This window comes from Lutra lutra, chromosome 4 (genome assembly GCF_902655055.1).
Source record: "Lutra lutra chromosome 4, mLutLut1.2, whole genome shotgun sequence".
Lineage (NCBI taxonomy): Eukaryota > Metazoa > Chordata > Mammalia > Carnivora > Mustelidae > Lutra > Lutra lutra.
Window position 1 is genome coordinate 67,851,691 of NC_062281.1, and position 26,825 is coordinate 67,878,515.

At 33.6% G+C, this 26,825-nt stretch overlaps 1 protein-coding gene across 3 annotated transcripts in view; it reads left to right on the forward strand.

Moving 5' to 3' along the window:
• Positions 1-26,825, forward strand: part of MYBL1 (MYB proto-oncogene like 1) — a 40,005-nt gene that overhangs the window by 9,973 nt on the left and 3,207 nt on the right. Inside the window, exons 2-15 of one of the 3 annotated variants that reach the window (XM_047727459.1) lie at positions 383-488; positions 804-875; positions 3,411-3,503; positions 4,848-5,068; positions 9,506-9,680; positions 11,848-11,919; positions 12,628-12,732; positions 16,266-16,499; positions 17,556-17,924; positions 20,255-20,397; positions 20,913-21,027; positions 25,133-25,249; positions 25,343-25,447; positions 25,894-26,073. In XM_047727459.1, coding sequence (XP_047583415.1) covers positions 383-488; positions 804-875; positions 3,411-3,503; positions 4,848-5,068; positions 9,506-9,680; positions 11,848-11,919; positions 12,628-12,732; positions 16,266-16,499; positions 17,556-17,924; positions 20,255-20,397; positions 20,913-21,027; positions 25,133-25,249; positions 25,343-25,447; positions 25,894-26,073 — 2,107 coding nt within the window. The remainder of the gene's footprint in view (positions 1-382; positions 489-803; positions 876-3,410; positions 3,504-4,847; positions 5,069-9,505; positions 9,681-11,847; positions 11,920-12,627; positions 12,733-16,265; positions 16,500-17,555; positions 17,925-20,254; positions 20,398-20,912; positions 21,028-25,132; positions 25,250-25,342; positions 25,448-25,893; positions 26,074-26,825) is intronic. The other 2 variants (XM_047727460.1, XM_047727461.1) reach the window with 2 other exon arrangements.

The following is a 26,825-nucleotide window of genomic DNA, read 5'->3' on the forward strand; positions in this document are numbered from 1 at the left end:
TGGTCTTCCTTCCTCCATTTCTCCACATTCCTGCCAGTGATTTTTCTGAAACACGAGATATTTGTCTTTCTCTTACTTGAAGTCCTTTAACTCTTTAGGATAAAGGTCAAATAAAGAATAAAAGCCAAACTCTTTAGCATACATAGAGGTTATCAATTGACCCCTGGTGGCTTATCATTTCTCTGGTGTCAGTAAGAACTATAGCTATTACCAATTGAATGACTCTTAATTTTTTATATTTTCAATAATCTAATTTGATGTATGTCTGTCAGTCTAAGTGGCTGCTTCAGTCATACCTGTATACACAGTTTCAAAGATTGAATTCACAAGTTTACGTGTAATTCTTGATTTCACAATTGTGGCTTTTAATTTATTTTTTTAGCGAGGATGAGGATGATGACCTTCAGTATGCTGATCATGATTATGAAGTACCACAACAAAAAGGATTGAAGAAACTCTGGAACAGAGTAAAATGGACAAGAGATGAGGTAATTATGTGATAACGCTTACTAATTTCATACTTGTATTTACTTGTTAATAATAATATTTAATAAAGATAGAAAGATACTGAAAAGCAAAACATGAGAAAAGTTATTCATCAACTAATGTGCACCTATTTTTCTTCCACCAGGGGTGTGAATAGCAGTTTGATGTTGAGACTGACAGAAAGAGTAGAGTAAATGGGAAAGCTTGTATTATAGTGGCTTGTCCTTCTACAGATGGCTGTCAGATATGACATGAAAGAATTGGAGAGTTATTGGTGGGGGAAGAAAGCTTTCTAATTTTCATTCCTGTTTTAATAGGATGATAAGTTAAAGAAGTTGGTTGAACAACATGGAACTGATGATTGGACTCTAATTGCTAGTCATCTTCAAGTAAGTCAACTATTATATTTATAACATGGATGATATAGGTCATTGGATTAAATTTGCTCTTTTTCAGAAATGTGTCTTTATTATTTTAGACTTAGGTTTCCTTGCTAAAAACATCTCTGTTGTTCTGATCTTCCTATAGTGTGGCCAAAGATCAGAAAATCTGATTTTCTAATAATTAGTTTATATAGGGGCCTAAAAAGATTATTAATCTAAAATGAAAATGATGCTAAGTTTGGTTAGGGCTTTATAAATATTTGTTGATAAACGTTAAAACATTTAAAAGAAGTTAAATACATTGAAATCTTTTGGCAGCTGATCAATAAAATCAGAAAAAGATCTTTTAAAAGTTTGTTATCTAATGTTTGCATTTTAAGGTGTTATTGATTTTTAAAAGAATTATACTTAATTGTTCATCATACTATTCACATACTATTCATTAGTATGTAATTTTATAATTTACAAAGTGTTTTCACATACATTCCTTTTGTTCCTTACTACATTAAAGGCAAAATATTCATATTTGAATTTCTGTTTTGACTACCATGGGTTTCAGAAACCAGGTCACCCATGTTCTTTCTAAATTCTTATGATGCTTTTCAACATAACCTGAAAATTGAGAACAGATAATGAAAAGAGCATAATTCTTATTGTCAGTCTAAACTATATTTAAGTGTCAGCTCCATTAGCTGTTTGGTCTTAGAAAAATTATTTAACCTCTTTGATTTTCAGCTTCTTTATCTATAATATGGAAGTAATAGTACTGTTTTTGTAATATTGTTAGAATTAGAAATAACATATATAGGATTTTGGCATATTCCCTGCCATTTAGCAGGTGTTCAGTAAATGCAAACTAAATTAGAAGTTATTTGTATTAGTTTTATTAGTTTATCTTCAGTGATATAGCAGTAAATGAAGGAAACAGAGAAATGCTACAGGACATGCAGAAACTGCCTGATTATTTTGAAGAAAATGATAGCCTTAAAGTGGATCAGCATTGATGTTTAGAAGCCATAAATAAAGAAAAACAGCTTAAATAAACATAATTTGAGATCCACTAGGCACAGAGACAGCCACTGGTAATCAACATTATCCAGAATCCTGTATATGAACTAGTATTTTTGTAAACTCTGAATCAGTCATGAAGTTAAATGTTTTGTTATTATTATTATATATTATTATTATATGTAAGAGTTACTAGGTCATGAATTGACTACTTCATTTGTTAATGATTTTTGGAATTTGGAATGTTTCCACATAAGGCTTTTTCATCATGGTAAATTCATTTTCCTTTTAAGCCTCAACATTTAAATAATTGAACTATATCAGTTACATAATCTTTCATATAGCTATATTGTTTTTTCTTGAAAACTTGAAGGTCATCTTTTATAAAAATCCTTAAAATGCCATGCAGTGGCCTAGTAATGCCTTTAGGGGTTTTTAAATTGTAAAAAGTTAGGTTTAAGTACTGCTGTACTGTATCAATTCAGATTGCTATGCTCTTTGAGTTCATAAGGTCTGCTTTGTATAGTTTTCTGTCTACTCTCTTTTATTCCTCAATATTGGATACATTTCTTTATGGTAACATCTGTGTTAAATAACTTCGCATTTTGCTATAAGGCACACTGTAGAGATACATACTTATAAATTAAAATAATATATATAGTCTAAGCTCTGCCAAAGGCTCTAATTTAAAAATGAATCAAGACACAGGCATGTAAGATAAATATTACAATTTAAGCTTTTTTTTTTTTTTTTTTTTTTTTTAATTTGAGAGAGAGCCTGTATGAGTTTGGGGAGGGTCAGAGGGAGAGGGAGAAGCAGACTGCTTGCTAAGCAGGTAGCCCTAGGACAGGGGCCGCTTCCAGGACTCTGAGATCATGATCTGAGCTGAAGACAGACGCTTAACTGACTAATCCACCCAGGTGCCCTGAGAAATACTATAGTTCAAATAATTTTTTTTTTAAAGATTTTATTTCTTTATTTGAGAGAGAGCACAGAGGGAGAGTGCACCCAGGTAATGACACTCGGCCAAATGTACCACAGGGACATGAGGACCTGGGAGGGGTCTGTAGTGAGTGAGTCCAGAATAAGAGGCCAGCAGAGGGGTGAAGGGGGAAGGAGCTCCAGAGGGATTCCAAAATCCACTTCTGACATGTTTGCTCTTGGCCAACCTACTTGAATCCACCTTCTGACCTAACCCAACATTTCTTTTCTTTTCTTTTTTTTTTTGAAGATTTTAATTTATTTATTTGAAAGAGAGTGAGAGGGACAGCAAGCAGGGGAACAGGCAAAGGGAGAGGGAGAAGCAGAAGCAGGCTCCCCACTGAGCAGGGAGCCCGATGTGGGTCTTGATGCCAGGATGCTGGGATCATGACCTGAACCAAAGGCAGATGTTTAACTGACTGAGTCACCTAGGGACTCCCAGTTTACAGAATATTATTGAATACATTATTCTTGAAGACTTGCTTCTTGAATTTAGGCTGACTTGCTTTCTGGAAGACAGTTGTTCAATAACAAAATCATCAATTCTTTCAGAATCGTTCAGATTTTCAGTGCCAGCATCGATGGCAGAAAGTTTTAAATCCAGAATTGATAAAGGGTCCCTGGACTAAAGAAGAAGATCAGAGGGTAATGTGTTCATATTCTTTATTCTGACTGTGTAGGTGGACTGGCTTTTTTTTTCTTCCTAATACATTGTTTTGTCACAAAGAATATGTTTAAATCACGTTGATTTTGTTCTTTGGGTGCTGCTTGTAGAAGAATTGAAAGTTGAGTGTCTTGAAATATAGTTTTTCTGAATCACGTCAAAGCAAGTATAATATATATAGCTTTTTCTTTCTAAGAGTTTGGTTTACAGAAGGAAAAATGCTGTCAGCTTACTCTTATTTAGAGCTTAAGTTAGCAACATTTAGGGTGTAGCTTCTTGTTGAAAATAGAGTCAACATTTTCGAAACAATTTTTAATTTTTATTTTATCTGATAACATGATATGTAAGAAAGTCATTCTTAACTATCCCTCTTGACCTATAATGAGCCCCCAAATAAGAGAGAGAGCAGAGCATCGTGTTTCTAAAGAGTTGGATGACTTAAAAAACTAAGGTAATTCCTTGTCTTATAAAAGTCTGAGAAGAATAGGGATGTTGCTGCCCTCCTCTAGGAATTGACCTTTAGTTCATGTTCTTTATTGCAGAAACATTAATGTAGTCGGGGAATTAGGGCATGTTTCCTACCCTGCCCCCACAACAACAAAAACAACAACAAAATTCACCAGGCTCAGAACTGATCTGGTTTAATTGATGGCCAGTGATAGGTTTTACAATGTGTGATCTGTATCCTTTTAGTGTGAGAAAGGAAGAAATGAAGATGGTAAATTTCTAGATCCTTCTTTCTTCCAAACTGATTTATTTGGCTTTCAGCTGAAGCTTTTTAAAAAAAGATATAAAAGTAGAAAATCTATAAGTCTCAGCATCTTTACTGTTGTCTTAAGTTAATTTTCAATGAAAACAATTTAACTTACAACTTGCTTTAATTAGCACCTTATATTTTAGATAAGTTTGTATTTCTGTACTTGGCAAATGATGAATGAGTATTAGAAAACTTGTTGTGGTTTGGATTTAATGCATTAAAAATAGTATTCTTGAGTTACGTTTTAAAATTCTGTCAAGGTAATAATTTTTTTAATTGAGGTATCATTGACATATAACACTATATTAGTTTCAAGTGTACCACATCATGATTTGCTATTTGTATTTATTGCTAAATGATCACAACGATGAGTCTGGTTATCTGTCACCATATGTAGCTGCAAAAAATTTTTTCTTGTGATGAGAATTTTTAAGATCTATTTAGCAGCTTTCAGATGTGCATTACGATATTGTTAACTATAGTCCCCACACTGTACATTACATCCCCACGAGTTATTTATTTTTTAAAAAGATAATGGTTTTTTAAACTTTGTTTTTCTGTTTCTTAGGTTATTGAATTAGTTCAGAAATATGGGCCAAAAAGATGGTCTTTAATTGCAAAACATTTGAAAGGAAGAATAGGCAAGCAGTGTAGAGAAAGATGGCATAATCATCTGAATCCTGAGGTAAAGAAATCTTCCTGGACAGAAGAGGAGGACAGGATCATCTATGAAGCACATAAGCGGTTGGGAAATCGTTGGGCAGAAATTGCCAAACTACTTCCTGGAAGGTGCTTGTATACGTGTATATACATTTCCCTGTACTTAAACTTGATCTTTATTAAGTTACTATTAAATATGTTTACAAGGATCCCCATGACTTTTATTTATAATTGAAATTTAGACAGGGAATCTTTGCACCTATTTGTAATAAATTCTGTGTAAGGGATAGAATTACATTTTTAATATTTTATAGCAGTAATTTGTGCAGTAAAATAATGGGCCTTTAGATTATGTGAACAGTTAATATACTCCCCAGATTGTTTACATATCATTGCCAGTCAGACCTTTTTTGTACAAACCTGGTTGGAACGGAATCTAAATGGAAGAGATTTCTTTCATATTGTATTCTATGCATAAGACCAGAGAATAGCAGATACATTGGCTGAAATAAGCTATGGCAGTTCATTAGAGAAAATTCAATTCTTAATTATGGTATGATTCAAATCATGGGAGTAGTATATATATCCATGTGGCTAAAATACAAAATTTCCCTAAGGGAAGGTGATATGCCCCTGTATACATTGCACTGGTTCAAATGTTTCCTGATTGTCTGTAGTACAGTAGACCAGCAACCTTAGGAAAATCCATACCTCACTCGAAGGTATGCATTTTTTTTTATTGTTGTAGTCTCTGTATGGTACTTCATAAAATGCTTTTACCTATATATTTAATTTTCATATAGTAATGAAATATGCAAAGCAAACAATGCTGTCTTTTTTTGTGAGTAAGGAAATTAAAACATCATGTTTTTTACCAAACCAGGCTTAGGAACTTCTGATGTTTTCAGTCTTTTATATATCTTTTTACTGTCCACTGAAGCTAGCCTTAATATAAAGAGCCTTAACACTTTATGTATGTAGTTGATTTTCAGTAAATGTTTGTATATTTTATGGAGGATGGAATTTATACTACAAGTAACTGTAGGTTGAAGGTTTCCACTTTATAAAGGCAAGTTTAGTTAAAAAGGAAACCAGTGAACTCTTTCCAACATAGGTATTGTAGTGAAAAAATATTGGGATTCTCTAATTTGTGGTTTGTTTTTCTTGACCATGTTTGTTCCTGGCTTTTAGGCCTTTGCCCTCTCTAAGTCTTTATATGGAATGCTCTTTTTTTCTCCCCTTGTATGGCAGGTTCATTCCTGTTATTCAGTCGTAGCTTCACTGTCACCTCACAGAGGCTTTCCTAGACCACCTATCAAATTACCCTAGTTACTCACTTTTCTTATCTTACTTTAATGATCTGCATTGTGCTGATGTTTTTCTTTGCTTTTTTCCAAGTGAAGTGTTTTGGACATGTAATATTATATTATTTTCAGGTGTACAACTTGGTAATTTAACATTTATATACATTTTTAAGTGATCACCAAGCTAAATCTAGCTACCATCTGTCACCATACAAAATTGTTATGTATTATTAATTATATTCCCTATGCTGTACATTGTATCCCCATGTCTTATTTGTTTTATAGCTGGAAGTTTGTACTTTTAATCTCCTTCCCCTATTCCCTGCTCTCCGCTCAACCTCTGCCCAACCCCCCCCCCCGCCCGCCAGCAGCCACCACCTTGTTTATGTATCCATGAGTCTATTTCTGTTCTGTTCTGTTTGTTTTGTTCTTTAGGTTCTACAGATAAGTGAAATTCTATGGTATATATCTTTATCTGACTTTTTTCACTTAGCATAGTGCCCTCTAGGTCCCTCCATGTTGTGAATGACAAGATTTCATTTTTTATGCCTGAGTAATATTCCATTGCATGCATACACTACATCTTCTTTTTCTGTTCATCTTTCAGTGGCCACTTGGGTTGATTCCATATCTTGGCTGTAAATAATGCTGCAGTGAACATGGGTGTGCATATATCTTTGTATTAGTGTTTTCGTTTTTTTCAGATAAATTTCCAGAAATGGAATTACTGGATCATGTGGTAGTTTTACTTTTAATTTTTTGTGGAATCTTCATACTGTTTTCCATGGTGGCTGTATCTTTTTGCATTCCCATCAAGAGTTCATGAGGGTTCTTTTTTTTCCACATCCCTGCCAACACTTGTTTTTTCTTGTCATTTTTGATAGTAGCTATTCTGACCTGCATAAGGTGATAGGTCATTGTGTTTTGTTTTGTTTTATTTATTTGACAGAGAGATAGAGAGTACAAGTAGACAGAGTGGCACACAGAGGGAGAGGGACAAGTAGGCTCTCTGCTGAGCAGGGAGCCTGATGTGGGGCTCAATCCCAGAACCCCTGAGATCATGACGTGAGCCAAAGGCAGCCACTTAACTGACTGAGCCACCCCGGCGCCCTGGGTCATTGTGGTTTTGATTTGCATTTCCCTGACGATTAGTGAGCATCTTTTTAAGTCTAGTAGCCATTTGTATGCCTTCTTTGGAGAAATATCTGTTCATGTTCTCTCCCCATTTTTAATTTTTTTTTTATATTGAGTTGTATGAGTTCTTTATGTATTTTGGATGTTAACCCCTATTGGTTATATTATTTGCAAATATCTCCTCTCATTCAGTAGGTTGCCTTTTTGTTTTATGGATGGTTTCCTTCACTGTGTAGAAGCTTTTTTTTTTTAATTTTTTTTTTTAAAGATTTTATTTATTTACTTGACAGAGAGAGACCACAAGTAGGCAGAGAGGCAGGCAGAGAGAGAGAGAGGAGGAAGCAGGCTCCCCGCCGAGCAGAGAGCCCGATGCAGGGCTCGATCCCAGGACCCTGAGATCATGACCTGAGCCGAAGGCAGAGGCTTAACCCACTGAGCCACCCAGGCGCCCCGTGTAGAAGCTTTTTAGTTTGATGTAGTGCTTTTTGTTTTTGTTGCCCTTGTCTGACAGATTCAAGAAAAAACTATTTAGACCAATGTGCAAGAGCTAACTGCCTGTTTACTTTGAGTAGTTTTGTGGTCTCTGGTCTTATATTTAAGTATTTAATCTATTTTGAGTTTATTTTTGTATATTGTTTATGAAAGTTGTCCAGTTTCATCCTTTCATGTAGTCGTCCTGTTTTCCTAGCACCATTTATTGGTAAGACTGTTTTTTTCCCCATTGTATGGTCTTGCCTCATTTGTTGAAGATTAATTGACTGTATAAACATGGGTTTGTTTCTGGACTCTATTCTGTTCCTTTGACTTATGTTTCTGTTTTGTGTCATTACCATACTGTTTTGATTACTATCACTTTGTAGTGTTGTTTGAAATCTGGGAGTGAGATACTTCCAGCTTTGTTCTTCTCTCTAAAGATTGCTTTGGTTAGTAGGGGCCTTTTGTGGTTCTGTAACAAATTTTAGGATTATTTATTCTAGCTCTATGAAAATGCCGTTGGTATTTTGGTAGGGATTGCATTGAATCTGTAGATTGCTTTTTGTAGTATGCACTTTTTAATAATTCTTTCAGTCTATAAGCATAGTCTATCTTTCCATTTATTTGTGCCATCTTAAGTTTCTTTCATCAGTGTCTTACAGTTTTCAGAGTACAGATCTTTCACTTCCTTGATCAATTTTTTCCTAGGTATTATATTCTGTTTGATGCAACTGTGACTGGTATTGTTTTCTTAATTTCTTTTTGATAATTTGTTATTAGTGTGTTAGAAACACAACAGATTTCTGTGTACTGATTTTGCATCCTGCAACTTTACTGAATTCACTTATTCTAATTTTTTTTGGTGGATTCTTTACATGGGGTTTTTTTTTTTTTTTTTGTATATATATATAGTCATGTCATCAGCAAATAGTGACAGTTTTACTTCTTCATATTTGGATACCTTTTCTTTCTTTTTCTTGTTTGGTTGCCGTGGCTAGGACTTCCAAAACTATGTTGAATGAAAGTGGCAAGAATGGGCATACTTGTCTTGTTCCTTATCTTAGAGGCAGAGCTTTCAGCTTTTCACCATAGACTTTGATGTTAGCTGTGCATTTGTCCTGTATGGCTTTTATTATGTTGAGATATGTTTCCTCTGTTGTACCCACTTTGTTGAGAGTTTTTATCATAAATGGATGTTGAATTTTATCACATACTTTTTCTGCATCTATTGAAATGATATGATTTTTATCCTTTATTTTGTTAATATGGTGTTGATTGATTTTGCAGATATTGAACCATCCTTGTATCCTTAGAATAAATCCCAGTTGGTTATGGTATATGATCTTTTTATGTATTGTTGAATTTAGTTTGCACTGATGTTTTTCTTCTTATTTAAATTTTTGTTTTTCTATTCTTCTCTCCTTCCATGCTGCCACACTTTCAAATGTGAGCCTCATGAGAGCAGGGACTTTGTCATCACTGCTTTATCTCCAGTTTAGAACTGTGCCTGCCTGACAGTTTATATTTGAATTGAGAAAGTATCTAGTTTCATTATTTGTAAAAATTTGTTTTAAGCACTTTGTACACTTTATACAGTGTTAAAATTTGTGGAATCCTTTTTTTCCTTTTTAAATTATACACTTTCATTTCTTAGGACTGATAATTCTATCAAAAATCATTGGAATTCTACCATGCGAAGAAAAGTGGAACAGGAGGGCTACTTACAAGATGGAATAAAATCAGAACGATCTTCATCGAAACTTCAACACAAACCTTGTGCGACTATGGACCATTTGCAAACCCAGAATCAGTTTTACATACCTGTTCAGGCACATATTTTTAATACCTTTATTATTTAAAAGATTTCTTTAGTTGTTATTTGGGAGGATGTTTGGTTTCTTAATACAACAGATATAGCATATATTAAGGGGAATAGACAATTAAATTTCCAAACTGCAAAAAAATTGCCATAACTAGCTGTTAAACCATTAGTGGAGGTTCATCTCTACTTTTTTGATTGATAAATATTTTGGAAACAGACTCATTAAAATGTTTCCCTTTTTTGGTAATTTTTATATTATCCAGTTAAGAAACTTAGTATTTACATTTCCTAATGCTACCATCCTTTGAATCTTCATTTATGATTCAAAGCTTATGGTCATCTGTGCTTTAACATCCATTGTAGTTTCCATTTAAAAAAATATTTTGTGTAATTGTAGTATTGCTTATCTCTAAGGGGTAAGTGTGTATAAAATGGTTTTAAGGAGAAAATAGTCAAAATCCATTCATCATTTTGGGAGGTATGGTAGATAATTAATTGGTTCTTTGATGGCACTCAATTTCACTTTTCTCCCTAGTAACCAATCAACTAAGTGATGTCAGTCTTTGTTTAGACAGGTTCATTAGAGTAGAGATTTCCCAAGCTCCTGATAGGGGAAGTGCATTTTCTTCTCTGCAAGAAATTAGTTTAGGAGTTTTCATAAGGTTTGTTTTATATTTTTCTGTCTGCCTATCTGTCATACCATTTTTTGTGTTGAACAATTCTTGGTTTTTATCACATAAAATGTAAAGATTAAGTCAGGACTTAATAATAGTTTCTACCAAAAGATAAAATTTGTCTGAGTGTTAAAAATCTTGTGGTTAGTATGCACAGATTTGATTTGAATTTACCTCATTAAACTGACTTTATTTTTTGGACATAAGTTTAAAAGAATCCTTTTTAAAAAGTAATGACATCTTAGTTTACAAATAGGAAAACATGTGAAGACAGTATAGTTACCTGCTGATACTCAGTACCTGAAGGTTTTTATTGTCTGTTTCTTTACATTTTTCTTTAGAGTCCTAGATTTCAGCAGCATAAACTGAAACATTCTGCTTCTGTCTTAGAAAGGTTATTTAAATTTATTTTTTAACTCATAGAAACATAGTTTTAAAAATTATTTGGGGTCAAGGGAGTGTTTAACAGTCTCAATCAAAATATGTTGGAAAATAAGGATATTTCTTGTACTTTAAGAATTGTTTATTGTACTTTTATAATTCTTAAAAAATTTGTGCATTCATAATTCAACTCATTTAAGCTACTAAAAAATCATTCTAATTTTGACTTGAAAGAAAAAATGGTGTGAAATACTGTCACAGATTTAAATGAAAAGATTGAGAAAAATAAGTTTCTAATTCATTGAAAGTTTAGTGATAACATACAAATCAGGTATTGTGAAAGTTAAGTTCTTTCTATATTAGTAGTATTTTATGATTCTGCATCAGATAGTGATTTAGGTAGGCATTATGGAAAATAAACAATTTCTTATTATATTAGGTTTTTAGGTTTTTAAAAATACCTTCTCATGCTTCTTTCTACCATTGCACACTAAATTTGCATGCAACCAAAATTCTTACTACAGATGCTTTGGAAAAGAAAGAAAATAATTCTTGGTCTGTTGTCAGAGTATTAAAAAGCACGAGTGATTCTGACTGTTTTTCTAAGACAAGTGATAGAAGAATCCTCTGTTTTCATATCTTTTTACACAGAGATTGGCATGGGGTGGTGATAGGAGTAGGAGGTATGAATATTGAAAAACTTTCTTTAGTCACTGTCTTTGTGAGTGCTTCATATGGATCAAGCCCTTCCTCTGAAAGATAAGAACAATTACTTTATCTTCTTCCAGAAATAGAGCAATCCTTCTAATAGCACAGTAAAAAAATAATTTGGTGGATTTTGTAGATAATAGACTGATTTGCTGATAAATATATGCCAAGTAATTCTTGTATTTCATCCAGGAGAAGATAGGTCTTTCCTAAGAGTTACTTTTCATTAATAGATTCTAAGAACAAAGATTAGTTATTAGAAACTATTATATAAATGAATTTTCAAAGTTAACAGAGATACTTTGAGTTTTTAATGCTGTTATTTTGTCAAGAGTTTTCATGCTTTACCTTAGATTTTAAAAAATTATATAGTGCTATATGTATGATACTAATATTTTAAATACTTTTTAGATCCCAGGCTATCAGTATGTGTCACCTGAAGGCAATTGTGTAGAACATGTTCAGACTTCTGCGTTTATTCAGGTAACTTTTTATTTATAACCCAAAAAAAAGGAAACACTTTCCAACATATATTTGAAAGTCTAATAGTCTTATTTCCTCATTCATAAAACTAGGACAAAAACAATACTATCTGTTCTGCTTATTTTGAATATTCTAACGCTAAAGGAGAAAGTTTATAAATGGGTTTGAGAAATATAAATGTACAAATGTTAGGTGGTTGACAACACCAGTAGGGCGGTCCTTTCATTTTTCCAGTGTAAAGCATTCGGGTTGTATTTTTCTTAAATTAGATAAATTGTGCATACATGTGATTTAATAAAACAGACTCCAGACATTAATTTCTAAATTAATATAGATGATACAGAATACTTTTTTTTTCATGCATTTGAATTTCCTAATTCTGGGAGCATCTGGCTAGCTTAGTCGTAGAGTATGTGGCTCTTGATCTTGGGCTCATGAGTTTGAACCCCATGTTGAGGGTAGAGATTACTTAAAAAAATAATAATAATAAAATAAATTTCCCAAATCTTTTCTGTTAAGTTGAAAATATTTAGATACCAGAGAGATTGTGATATTGAGCATTTGGTATTTAGTTGTATTAACCTTTATTAGAGAAAATAGATTTTATGTTGCATGGAAGATAAAAATTAGAGCAGTAATAATAATAATAATAATAATAAAACAGTTGTTTAAGTAGCATGTCTTTCTCTTTTATTTAACTTACTTTAGCCACCCTTCATTGATGAAGATCCTGATAAGGAAAAAAAAATAAAGGAACTTGAGTTGCTTCTTATGTCAGCTGAGAATGAAGTTAGAAGAAAGCGAGTTTCATCGGTAAGAAATAAGCTTAAGTGTTTAGATTTTGTTAGAATCCTTTATGTGCTTTTATAGTTTTCATTAGCATTGACTTTCATGTACTAATATACTATTCAGTATGACTTCAGATTTTAATGTGGATGGAAAACACTTTTTCTATTTTGCAGTGTTGAGATTGCCCGATTTTGATATATAACACTTTAAACATATTTTGTATTCTGTTCTGTATTAAGATGCTTCTTGAGTTGTAAATGTCAAGGAGACTTAAAGTATGATCTTCAATATGTATATATTGAATATGTATATATATCATTTAGTAGCATAATGATATTTGTGAAAATGATGTCTGGTTTAGAATAGACTTTGCTTTTATTATGATTTTTGGCTCTTTTTATTTTAGACATTCCTGGTAATGATAGCTTTAATAGAAAAAAATGTTTGAAAAATAAAGAATTTAATAGATGTGTAGAGGTTTATGTGCTTCTAAATTGCTTTTATTCTGTCCTTGAGCATTTTTTCCTATTTGCTATATTATGAATACAAATTTGGTAAATTGGAAAAAAAAATAACTTAAGAAATTATAGGGAAAGGGCACATTTAAATTTTATGTGTTTTTTTTTTAAAGATTTTATTTATTTATTTGACAGACAGAGATCACAGGTAGGCAGAGAGGCAGGCAGAGAGAGAAGAAGGGAAGCAGGCTCCCTGCTGAGCAGAGAGCCCTATGCAGGGCTGGATCCCAGGACCCTGGGATCATGACCTGAGCCAAAGGCAGAGGCTTTAACCCACTGAGCCACCCAGCACTCCTCTTTAAAGAAATTTTTATATGAATATTGGTTGATGGGAATAATTAAGAGTATTAAATTAGGATAAATGGTATTCATTCTAGCTAAGTTAGGCTATGTTAGATGAATTAAAAGAAAGAAAGTTTATACTTAAATGACAATTTTAAGTTTTTGCATTTAGGAAAAGGTTATTCTTGGTTTGGGAGTTAATGAGGGGACTGTCCATTCACAGTGACTGGGAACTAATGCAGAATTACTAAATAGAATAACTGAGTTCTTGAAGTAGTGTTATGAGGCAACTGGTGATGACTTTATACCATTTAAAAGTGTTAATAAAAACATTTGTTAACTGTAACAGACAAGATGCATGCCATAGGAAGCATAGTTTTTGTTTTGCAATTGCAAAAATCATGGACAAATAGGAAGACCTGAAGTGCACTTATTTTAAAATTAATTTTGATTTTATTAAGAAATAAACAGTTATGGTTGGAGAGTCCACATTTCTGGATAACCATATCATGTTTAAACCATTTTTAATTTTTTTGATAGTTTCTGTCATTTTTAGGAATGACAGGAATGATAGGGAGATATAACTAGCTAAAAGATATGGCATTTTGCTTTAAAATGAAGAAAGCTATTACTTTTTTTTTTTTTTTAGAACTTATTTATCTAAAATCCACTCTTGTAAATATCTGGTTGGAGATTCTAGATTTTAGAGGGAAGTTGCTACACCCAGTGGAGTAGAGTCCATATACATATAAAGTATTCTTAAAAGTATTTGATAGTAATTATTGTCATTTTACTGAGTATCCATTATGTTCGACCATTATAGATGTGTTTTATGTGTTCTCAGTAATCCTTATGTTAATTCTGCGGAGTAGGTAATTTGTTGTTAGAAATTTATATTCAGCTGAGTCTGAATGCAACTCTGTGGTTTTTCCATTGGGCCTAGTCATCTTTTTTTTTTTTTATTTTATTTGACAGAGAGAGATCACAAGTAGATGGAGAGGCAGGCAGAGAGAGAGAGAGAGAGAGGAGGAAGCAGGCTCCCTGCTGAGCAGAGAGCCCGATGCGGGACTCGATCCCAGGACCCTGAGATCATGACCTGAGCCGAAGGCAGCGGCTTAACCCACTGAGCCACCCAGGCGCCCCCCTAGTCATCTTTTTGAATCTTTTTCCCACCTCCAAATTTAACTGAAATGCATATGGCTTGTAACCTATCTCCGGAAAGTGACTGTAAACTCAGAAGTTGTCTATGCTAATAAGAGTGCTTTAGTTTCTTTTATTTTGGAGAAACTTTGAAACAGGTGGAACTTATTTTACAACAATGTTGGAAATTTTTTTCACCTTACTTGAAACTTAACATTTTGCTATTGCGACTATCTAGCACATTCTAGTAATTTTTATTTTTAAAAATGATAGGGACCACTTATTGAGTATTTCCTATGGATAGGACAATGTGCTTTCTAAAATATGGTAGCTACTAGCCCCATTTAATTTTAAATGAAATTTAAAAATTCAGTTCCTCAGTTGCACTAGTCACATTTTGGTTGCTCTTACGGCTAGTGCCTCTCATAATGAGAAGTTTCAGATATAAGAGCATTTTCAGCATCTCTGAGAGTTCTATTGGATAGAGCTATATACTTTACATATTTTTCCCAAGTTTTATTGAGATAGGACTTACAGCACTGTATGTTTAAGGTATACAGCATAATAAATTGACTTATATATATTGTGAAACGATTACCACAATTAAGTTTAGTTAACATCTGTCATCTAATATAGGTACAAAACAGAAGAAGAAAAGAAAAAGGGAAAAATACTTTCTTCTTATAATGAGAACTCTTAGGATCCACTCTTAACAACTTTTGAATTGCATATTGTTTCTTAACCATGACCTTTCAAGGTCTCCTTTCTTGCTTTTTATTATGAGACACTAGGAAGCTAAGCTCAAAAGATAATTGCCAACTGTACCTCTTCAGAGAGATAAAAATGACACAGTCTCTGACTTCAAAGGATTTATTCTGCAATGAGGACACAGACAAGAAATAGGAAGTAGTGTGAGAAAATAAGTCACAAAGTTTTATGGGGGCACATAAGAGAGTTATCCAAGGTTTAGGTAGTCAGAGAAGGGTTCCTAGAAGAAATCCTATTTGAGCTCATTCTTGAAAGGCAATGATTATATTCTAGCAAAGTAGATGAACTGGACATTATTGTAAGTGGAAAGGTAAAAGTGGATGATGAGATGGACCACTTTCCAATATTTGAAGTGTATCTTAAATGAAGAATAAAAGTTTTCCCTGGTCAATGTTGGAGAGCATTCTAGATAAAGGGAGCAGTAGTATGTGCAAAGGCATTTTAGGATCAAAGAGTAACCCCTGTGGGAATTGCAACAACAATAGTTGGGTATTTGGTATTCCCTGAAAGGAGGACGAATGAGTGAAAGTGTTGGGAGATGAAGGGTAAAAGGTAGAGAGAGACCATATTCTGGGAGCTTGAACTTTATGTTGTATACATGTGCTAGTTTTATCTTACCATGACTTTATAAATTAAAAACAATTTAGTTAGAAAAAAGAAATATAGACAAGATATTTAATGAAAAAAAAGTTTACATCCATTTTGAGGAAAGACAATGTATTTGCTATTATATTTTTTAGCTGAAATGTTGTGAAGTATGGTATCCTAGAAAAAACTCTTACTTAAAAGCCAAATTTATGCCTAGGTTAAGAATGACAAATAATACTCACATTTCTTTTGTACTTTTAGCAACCTGGAAGCTTTTCTAGCTGGTCTGGTAGTTTCCTCATGGATGATAGCATGTCTAATACTCTAAATAGCCTCGAGGAGCACACTAGTGAGTTTTACAGTATGGATGAAAATCAAACTCTGTCTGCTCAGCAGAATTCACCCACAAAGTTCCTGGCCGTAGAGGCAAATGCTGTGCTGTCCTCTCTACAGACCATCCCAGAATTTGCAGAGACTCTAGAACTTATTGAATCTGTAAGTTTGAAATTGTGAGATTATCAAAAGCTCAATTTTAGTTACATGGTTTCATGTTCAGAAACTTAGTTTAAGGGACACTGACCAGTTTTATCTTAAGCATTCCTTTTATGTCATGCTTAATTTTATTCTGATTTTTTGCAATGGCTCTTGGGAAAAACAAAAAACTTTATATCTATCTCAGTATGTACTTGGTCTAAAATTTTTAAAAAATAAAATTTAATAATTTTTTATTATACAAGTTATACAAACATATTAGAGAGAGTTGGAAATTAGACAAAACTGTAAAGAAGAAAAATCCTCCAGAAGCCCAGAGTTAATAATTTGAAGTATTTTCTTTCAGGCTGTGTATTATACATATAATATATATATATGTGCATGTATTTTTAAACCAAAAAATACTTTTATGTATTATTTGTGGATTTTTTTTCTACATTATATCATAAACATGTATTTGGTTTCTTAACTGTTTTTCAGACTTCAATTTTAATGACTTCATACTATTCTACATATGAATGTAACAAAATTTATTTACTCAGTGTACTATTATTGAACATTTAGATGGTATCCAGTTTTTCAGTATTAAAAATTACAGAATATATTATGTAAACCCTTGTGTAAAATCATGATTATTTCCTTAGGTTAGACTGAATTTTTGGATCCAAATGTATGACCATTTTGGAGATGTTCCATACACATTACCAAATTATATCAAATTTGATAGTATTTTTCTGATGTGGAATAGAGTGAAGCTTTATGAACTATATTCTTTGATAATAACATAAAATAATTTGTTCTTTTTACTTAAGATACTTTGACAGTAAGCTGCAGCTATTGAATTAGATGAAATATTATTTCAGAATGTTCCAAATTGGAATTGTAGTAAAACCATAATCTGTTCCTCTCAAATAGTCTTTCTTTTAAAAAAAAAAAAAAAGTTGAGTAAGAAAAGAAAAAAACGAGTAGTTAACTTTGTAAAAGTCGTCTTTCTATGTTCAAAATCACATTTAACTAGTTTAAAGCATTAGCTTTAGTTAAGGATTTATTTTATTGCAGGATCCTGTAGCATGGAGTGATGTTACCAGTTTTGATCTTTCTGATACTGCTGCTTCTCCTGTCAAGTCCACCCCAGTCAAACTAATGAGAATTCAACACAACGAAGGAGCCATGGAATGTCAATTTAATGTCAGCCTTGTACTTGAAGGGAAAAAAAACAGTTGTAATGGTGCAGACAGTGAGGCTGTTCCTGTAACATCCCCAAATGTGGCCAAGTTTAGCACTCCACCAACCATTCTCAGAAAGAAGAGAAGAATGCGAGTGGGTCAGTCCCCCAGCAGCGAACATAGCGATGGCTCTTTCACTGATGGCGGTAATACAGCACTAAAACACACACCGGTGAAAACACTACCATTTTCTCCTTCACAGGTAGTGGGTTGTTTTTGTTTGTTTCCAAATGTTGGTGAGCTCAACTACATTAGATCCTTAATATCCTTACTAGCAGTTTGTTGCTTTGATAACACATAAAAATGGATAAGGTATTTATATGTATACATGAGAGTGCTAAGCTCTGGTAGATCAGAAGCTATCTCATAAGGTGTAGTAGTTACGTTATAGTATCTTAAAATTTTTAGAGCTAAAAGGGATATTTTAGATAAGTAGTTGTACATCTTTATAGGACTCATCAGGAAATAAGCCCAGAAAGGTAAAATGGTTTGCCCACAGTTATCTAATGTCAGAGTTGAGACTGAGATCCAGTTTCCTGATTAACCCGTTCAACAGATATCAGGTATACATCCATAGACAACTGCTCACTGTAAGAATTTCATGTGTCTGAAGGTTTTCTAAGGATGTCAGGAACAGATACCCACTTTCTCTTGGAGTTATATCCACCCACTTTCTCTTGGAGTTACATCCTTGGGCAGTAGATATTTACAAGAGATACAAGGCAAACTATATCTGTTATTTTATAATACTATTTTTCTTAATGAATACTGTGTTCCAGGTTGTATGCCAAACACTCTTCTTATAGTATCTCAGTTAATCCTCTTCCAAAACACCTCAGGAGTTAGATGGAACAACTTCGGAAGTTAATTTGTCCACAGTCCGTTAGTAAGAGAAGGAAGCTGATGTTTGCTGAAAGTGTCTTGGTAGAGGTTAAAAAGTATTATGGAATAAGAAGGAAATTTAATGGTCAAATAAACTTGGAAGATGCTGGGATATTATTGGAGATGTCCTTTGATGCTAGGAAGTTGGAGAATCTGACTGTACATAAACACTTGTTCTCTGAAAATTATTTACCCTGTGCTTCAGGGGATGCCATTTATACAGACTACAGTTTGAATAGTTGCATTTTCTGATACCACCCCAGCTCTCAGAGTTACAAAGCATCTGAGGAAGGTGAAACTGGGTTGGGCACACTAGTAATTTTCTATTTTTGGAGTTTGTAACACTAGCAATTTTTGTTGAAAATAAATCCTAAGGGGAAAGTAGCAGAGAAGGTTGAGGCATGATAGTAAAGACCTTGTATCCCAGAGTAAAGAGCTTGAATTTTATCCTATAAGTGATGGACACCATGGCAGGGTTTTGAGAGCATTTGACTACTAATTTTATGGCTAAGTGTATTGTAAATCTTAGGAGCTGGAAGTGTTAGAGCTAGGATTCATTCCAGTTACAAGTAGCCTTAACGTGGTAGGCCTGGGTAGCTCAGAGGGTTAAGCCTCTGCCTTCGGCTCAGGTCATTGTCTCAGGGTCCTGGGATCAGCCAAGCATCAGGCTCTCTGCTCGGTGGGGAGCCTGCTTCCCCCTCTCTCTCTGCCTGCCTCTCTGCCTACTTGTGATCTCTCTCGCTCTTTCAGATAAATAAATATGTAAACAAAAACATAAACAAAAAAAACCCCAAGTAGCCTTAACATAATTTCCACTTCTTCCTACCACTCTTTCTATTCCATTGGCTACAAAAGTCAGTCGGTATTTCATGATTATATGTAAGTTAAGATTCAATGAGTAAATTGTGTCCTTTAGAAAATGGATTCTTTTTTTTTTAAGATTTTATTTATTTATTTATTAGAGAGAGAGAGAGAGAGTGGGAACACAAACAAGGGAAGTGGGAGAGGGAGAGGCAGGCGCCTCACTGAGTAGGCATCCTGATGCGGGACTTGATCCCAGAACCCTGGGATCATGTCCTGAGCTGAAGGCAGATGCTTAACGACTGAGCCACCCAGGCGCCCCTAGAAAATGGATTCTTGATAGCAATTCTGTAGCAATTTTTGAGACAGCTATATTATCAGCAAAGCATTATTATTTTCAGAATTCAAAGACTTATCAAGAAAAAGATAAAGATTGCATATTAATAAAATAATAAAACTTTTTTCCAGTTACACTGTTATGTGAAACTGTTAAATTTAGCATAGCAGCTATTTATGGTTTCTATAGATTTTTATTTGATAATACAGTTATAAAATTATTTCACTGTGTTTTGTAACTTTCGAATATTTGTTAAGCAACTATTTATTGAAAGCCTATTATATGCTAAACACTTAAAAGAGCTAGGGAAGCAGTGATAAACAACATTAAAATTTCTGCCCTATGGAGCTTAATTTTCCTGAAGTGGAATGTAAATGAAATATTATTAATTCTTTTCTAGAAGGAGTGGAGAAATATCTTCTATTTGAAAATATCTTTGAAAATCCTATCAGTTTAATATTTCTGTAGGGATTTTAACATTCTAGAAATTGTCTTTAAATGCTCTTTTTTAGTTTTTCAACACATGCCCTGGAAATGAACAAATTAATATAGAAAATCCTTCATTTACATCAACCCCTATTTGTGGGCAGAAAGTTCTCATTACAACTCCTCTTCACAAGGAAACAACCCCCAAAGATCAAAAGGAAAATGTAGGGTAAGTGAGAAAATGGGAAGCACAATTTTAGATTAATGAGGTGCTTGGCTGGCTCAGTGGAGCATGAGAGTCTTGATCTTGGGGTTGTCACTAGAAGCCCCACATTTGAGCATAGGGTTACCTATAAATAATAATAAAAATGACTGTGTTTAAAAAAAGCTTTTCATCCATTTATCCTAATCCCTATTCATATAGGACTTAGCATTAAAAAAAAAGATCATAACCTTATGTTTCAGTCCTACTGACTGAAAACCAGCTACAGGTAATGGAAAACTTTGATATGAAGCAAAATAACAATTTTAGCACTTTTTTCTACATTTGTCTTTTTCTATTTTAAGATGATTGATTGGAGTAAGAATTAGTTTAGGCAAGCTACTATAAAATAGTCCTGGAATGTTTAAATAAAACGTGTATGCTAGAAAAGTTTAGTGTATGCTTTTATCATGGGTTTGCCTTCCTTAACCCTTATAGAATCAAATTTTGACTGTAATACAAATATCTAAATGATTGGCTAGGTTTAGAACACCTACTATTAGAAGATCTATATTGGGTACCACACCAAGAACTCCTACGCCTTTTAAGAATGCGCTTGCTGCTCAAGAGAAAAAATATGGACCTCTTAAAATTGTGGTATGTATATTCTTCTTATTTTTAAGAAATATCCTGATCTTAATAAAAATTCTTTTGATCTTTAACTTTGATTTTTTTACATTTTGAAAAGATGTTCACTGAAATTAGTAAAAAGCTTATTTCTTGATTTATAAATTTGAATTTGTTGTATGAATCCTTTCCCTTGACTTGTAAATAAGCCTTTGCTTGGCTTGTTTGGAATTCATACTTTTTTACATTAAGTCACATAGAGAAAGCAAATCAAGTGTCAGTTGGACCCTTTCCTTAATACTAAAACCCACCTTTTAGTAGTTTCTGTGGCGGATACCTGCTGTAGAATAAAGTAATTTTAATATTTTGATATACATAAGCACTTTCCTAATAATACTTATGACTGATTGATCAGGATACCTCTTTAAAGTTCAGTTTACTCTTCTATTCAATGGAGATCATAAAACACATCCCAGAGGGTTATTTCTGGAGATTAAAAAGATAGGTGAAATAAAGGGGTTGGTGCTAAGTTTCAAAGAGCATGTACTTACTTGTTGTGATGATTAATCATGGTAGCAATAGTAGTTAATAAATGGAGGTAGAAAGTGTTATCTGTGCTTTTAGATATATAGTCAACTTTGAAATATGTTAGATGAAAACTATGGGCATTCTAATTCTAGGTAGATACAGGTCTCTGACAAGTTAGGTTCATTAAAAATAAAATATTTTAAAAATATTGGTCACTTCTAGGAGAGTTTAGTTATATTCCTGTATTTTTAGTCATATTTTGACAAGATTCATTCATTCTAATTTACTTGATTTAATCAGTTTTTTACCAAAAGGAATGTCATACCCTCAAATCTTCTGTTCTTTTCCCTCTTTTGAAAATATTGGTTAGAGGATACATAGTAGGATTGATGAAATTTTTTTGTCCCCTAGCGCCTTAGACTGCTGTGAGCAATTATATTCTTTTTAGCTGTGTGGACTTTGATTTGTGCATGTACACATAACTAAAGTGAGATCACACTTTATGTACTACCTTGTAATTTTTTTAAGTTAATGTGTATATATGTATCTCATAATTTTTAATATTTGTATTATATTCCACTGTATGGAATTACCTAATTGATTGGACTAATCTGTTTCAGTGTTTTGCCATTCATTTAAAATGCATCATTATTTCAACAAGCTAGTAGGTACCATGCACTGCGCTAGGCTTTGGGGATGTAATGTTGAACCTGTCAGATATGTTGTTTGTTTTCTTAGGAGTGTGTACCTAATTGGGAGATAGACAAATAAACAGTGATTTGAAGGCACTTAAGAATTCTACAGTGCCTCAGGGTCATTTGTTCAGCATATAAATTGAATAAAAATTGTTACTTTAATAATAGCACATGAGAAATCAGGTTTTAAGTGACCTCAAGTTCCCTGGTAGTTTGTTCTCATTTGGAAGAATTTATCCATTCCCAAAACAGATTATTTTCATCAGCAATTTAAGATAAAAAGAAAATAATGATTTAGTAATTTTCTAAAATATATGTTCATACATTCGTTTGCAGGAAGCTCACTTTTCGCTTTTCTTTCCTCCTGTTGCTTCTCCAGTTATTTACTGAGTACCTACAATATGCTAACCATTTAGTTTTCTTTTCTTTTTTTAAATTTTATTTCTTTATTTGTCAGAGAGAGAGCACAAGCAGGGGGAGCAGCAGGCAGAGGGAGAAGCAGGCTCCCCACTGAGCAAAGGATTCCCCATGCAGAACTGGATCCCAGGACCCTGGGATCATGACCTGAGCCAAAGACAGACACTTAACCAACTGAGCCACCCACGTGTCCCTAACCATTTAGTTTTCTAATGTATCTTACTATGAGTCACATGCATTTCTTACAGAGGGTTCCAGAATTTTAATCTGGTATACCTTAAATATCTGTTGTTTTCTTTTTCTTTTTTTTTTTTAAATTTATCTATTCGACAGAGAGAGACACACAGAGAGAGGGAACACAAGCAGGGGGAGCAGGAGAGGGAGAAGCAGGCTTCCCACCCAGCAGGGAGCCTGATGTGGGCCTTGATCCCAGGACCCTGGGATCATGACCTGAGCAGAAGGCAGCCGCTTAATGACTGAGCCACCCATGCACCCAAGTATCTGTTGTTTTCTTTTTTTTTTTTTTAATTTTTTAAAATCATTTTTTAAATTTATTTTCAGCATAACAGTATTCATTGTTTTTGTACCACACCCAGTGCTCCATGCAATCCATGCCCTCTCTAATACCTACCACCTGGTTCCCCCAACCTCCCACCCCCCCACCTCTTCAAACCCTTCAGATTGTTTTTCAGAGTCCATAGTCTCTCATTGTTCACCTCCCCTTCCAATTTCCCCCAGCTCCCTTCTCCTAACTCCCCATGTCCTCCATGCTATTTGTTATGCTCCACAAATAAGTGAAACCATATGATAATTGACTCTCTCTGCTTGACTTATCTGTTGTTTTCTTAATAAACATTGATTTTTCTAATGTTTGCTGAAGATCATTCAAAAGACTAAAAACTCTGGAAATTCTTTAAATATAAATCTAAATTTTGGTAGTGTCAAACACAAGTATTAAGTACAGTAGTTCTTTTCTTTGTCACATTAGGACAATTAAGAGAATAATTCTTGGATGCCTGGGTGGCTCAGTCAGTTAAGCTCCTGCCTTCGGCTCAGGTCATGATCCCGGGATCCTGGGATCAAGTCCTTCATCGGGCTCCCTGCTCAGTGGAGAGCCTGCTTCTGCCTCTCCCTCTGCCTGCTGCTCTGCCTACTTGTGCTATCTCTTTAAAATAAATAAATAAAATCTTAAGAAAAAAAAAAGAATAATTCTTGGTAGTGAATGAATTCATCTGTGTCTTAGGCACTTCTCTAGGACATTTGTATTCTTATGAGGGAGAAACAAATCATAGATTTTTTTTTTTAAGAGTACCTAATCAATGTTCTTTGTGAAATATAATCCTTAAAACAAAAGCTCTTGGAGCATTACATGGAAATACTGATATAATTCCTGCATGTCTCAGGCTGTAGATGCAAGCACTTGAAAAATTCTCTTTCCATTATTAAAGCTTTTGTAAGTGCTGTGAAATCTCATTTATACATAAATGTTATTCTCCCTAGTTTTGTTGATAATTTGGTAATATAAGCTGCTGGTCATTCTGTGCTGTCAGTTTGTTCTTTAGTGATTAATTTTTTTTTTTTTAAGCAGATCTGGGGTATGATAGGTGTCATTTGATATAATTAAAAACATTTTTCCTGGGGGCGCCTGGGTGGCTCAGTCAGTTGGGCATCCAGCTCTTGATTTCGGCTTAGGTCATGGTTTCAGGATCCTGAGGTTGAACCCCAAGTGGGTCTGTGCATGGAGCCTGCTTATGGTTCTCTCTCTCCCTTTCCCTATGCTCCACACCCCACATGTGTGCGCTGTCTCTTTCTAAAACAAACCAACCATTTTTCTGACTTACGTGGTAGACCTAGATATTTGATTGGAAGCAAGGTAAATAATATTTTGAGACTATTCCACTATTCAGCCCATACCCAAGTTTCTTTCTAATACCCACATAGACACACCACACACTACTTCTTGAACACTATCTCAGCTCCAAGCTTGAGGCTAGATGTACAGAGATACACACAAAAATGAAAAAGATGTGCTCACTGCTCTTAAGTAGCTCACACATTCAGTGGTAAGAGAAACGTGTTAACTAGTAATTATAATATAATAAGTATAATAAAAGTAGAATAAGGAGAACTAGTATAGTTCCAATTTGTTCTTTACTTCTTATTTTTCCTATTTTTATATAAAAATATTTGGGAAATAATCTCTTATCTGTTTAATTCTGAGGCTCCTGATTGAAGCAGGAGCTACAGTAGGTTCCTCAGGAGGAGGAAGCCTAGAATGAAGCCTAGAGTGAACAAAGTGTCACACTACATTCAGTGCTTGCAATGTGCAGTATTATTTTTGCCATAAAACTGATTACTTAATTCATTCAACTTAGGTATCTACAGGGACTGGGAGAAAATTATGCCAATAATGAAAAAGTATTAAAGATGTATACATGGGGGAAAAGGAAATTTCTATAAAAGACTCTTTAATAACTCTCTTAAAAACAATTTAGTCACAGCCACTTGCCTTCTTGGAAGAAGATATTCGGGAAGTTTTAAAAGAAGAAACTGGAACAGATATATTCCTCAAAGAGGAAGATGAACCTGCTTACAAAAGCTGCAAACAGGAGGTAATCTTACAATATTATTGTTAATAAAAGTCTTTATTTTAAAAATATAAGTGACTTTGCCATAATGTTTCTATTGTAAATTATTCATTCTAGCATACAGCTTCTGTAAAGAAAGTCAGAAAATCACTAGTCTTAGATAATTGGGAAAAAGAAGAACCAGGTACTCAACTATTGACTGAAGATATTTCAGACATGCAGGTTTGTGAAGAATTTTTTTGTTGTTGTTAAGATGATTGCTTTAAGTCCTGCTGGTTCTTGTTTCTTACTCATTGTGTGGTTAGTGCATTAGAGATTGATAAAGAGTTTCCTTTAGTATTTATATTGCTTACTTCAGAAAGAAACTACTAACTGTAGAGAATATTTTATTTACTTTCTTGCTTTTTATATTTGTTTTGTTTTGAGAGGAGTTTGCTCTCTTATGTATGATGTCAAAAAATGGTAGTTCTCAAAACTTTAAATTTCAATATTTATCTTTGGTTAATTTCTGAAATATTTAATTTTACTACATTACTAGAAATTTCGTTGGAGCCAAAAGCTTTCTTCGAGGGAAATGAACAGGGCTTCCACCACCACTTACTCAGTAGTCCCTCTATTTGTCTCCATTTTTGAATTGGTTATTTTCCTCTTTCTTTTTTCTCTCTTAGTCAGAAAATATATTTACAACATCTTTATTAATGATACCATTATTGGAAATACATGACAATAGGTGCAACTTGACTCCTGAAAAACAAGATATAAACTCAACCAACAAAACATATACACTTAATATAAAGAAACCAAACCCTAACACTTCTAAAGTTGTCACATTGGAAAAGAACCTTCAGGTATGAATTTATAAGTTTCTTTCAGTGATTTTTGTTGTTGTTTATTCAGTTATCATTTTGGACTTACTGATCACAAATTATACCTTTTCTTTTTAGATTCAAAACTGACTATAACAGTAACTAAACATTCATCATTATTCTGTCACTCAAACTAAATTTGGGTTTTTGAGAGACTCATTCATCAGAGCACATATAAATTAAACAATTGAAGTTGTAGCCAGAGTCTCTTCTGGTGATTTCTTAAGCACGATTTCATTTTTAAACTAAAGATACCTAAGTCTCCTTCTGGCATCTCTTCTGTAACAAATATGTGTAGCCCTAATTGCTATCTTGAAAGGGTAAGTGGTTGGAAGCAGTTTCAGCTTGATTTTGTTGGTACAGTTGTTTCCAGTGAACTTTTTGGCTCAGAAGTTATAAAACAAAATTCTTTTTTTCTGTTGCTATGCAGCCATTATGTCGCTGTAAATGAAGACTGGAAGATTTTTTACTACATTATCTTAAGAATTCAAACCAGCTAGTTTGAGAGTTCATTGAGGAAGAAGTTATCTTCTTTATACCACAGTGACTGCAGCACTAGCATTCCTGACATTTAAGCAGTCCTTGAAAACATCTTTGACCATCAGACGTTGCCACCTCATCTCTGTCTTTAGCTGCTGCCCTTCAAAGAGCCATGTAGCACATTCTCTTAGTCCATTTTAAATGGTTTGATTTCCCAGTGTTCAACACAGAACTTTTCAGGAAAATATATTATG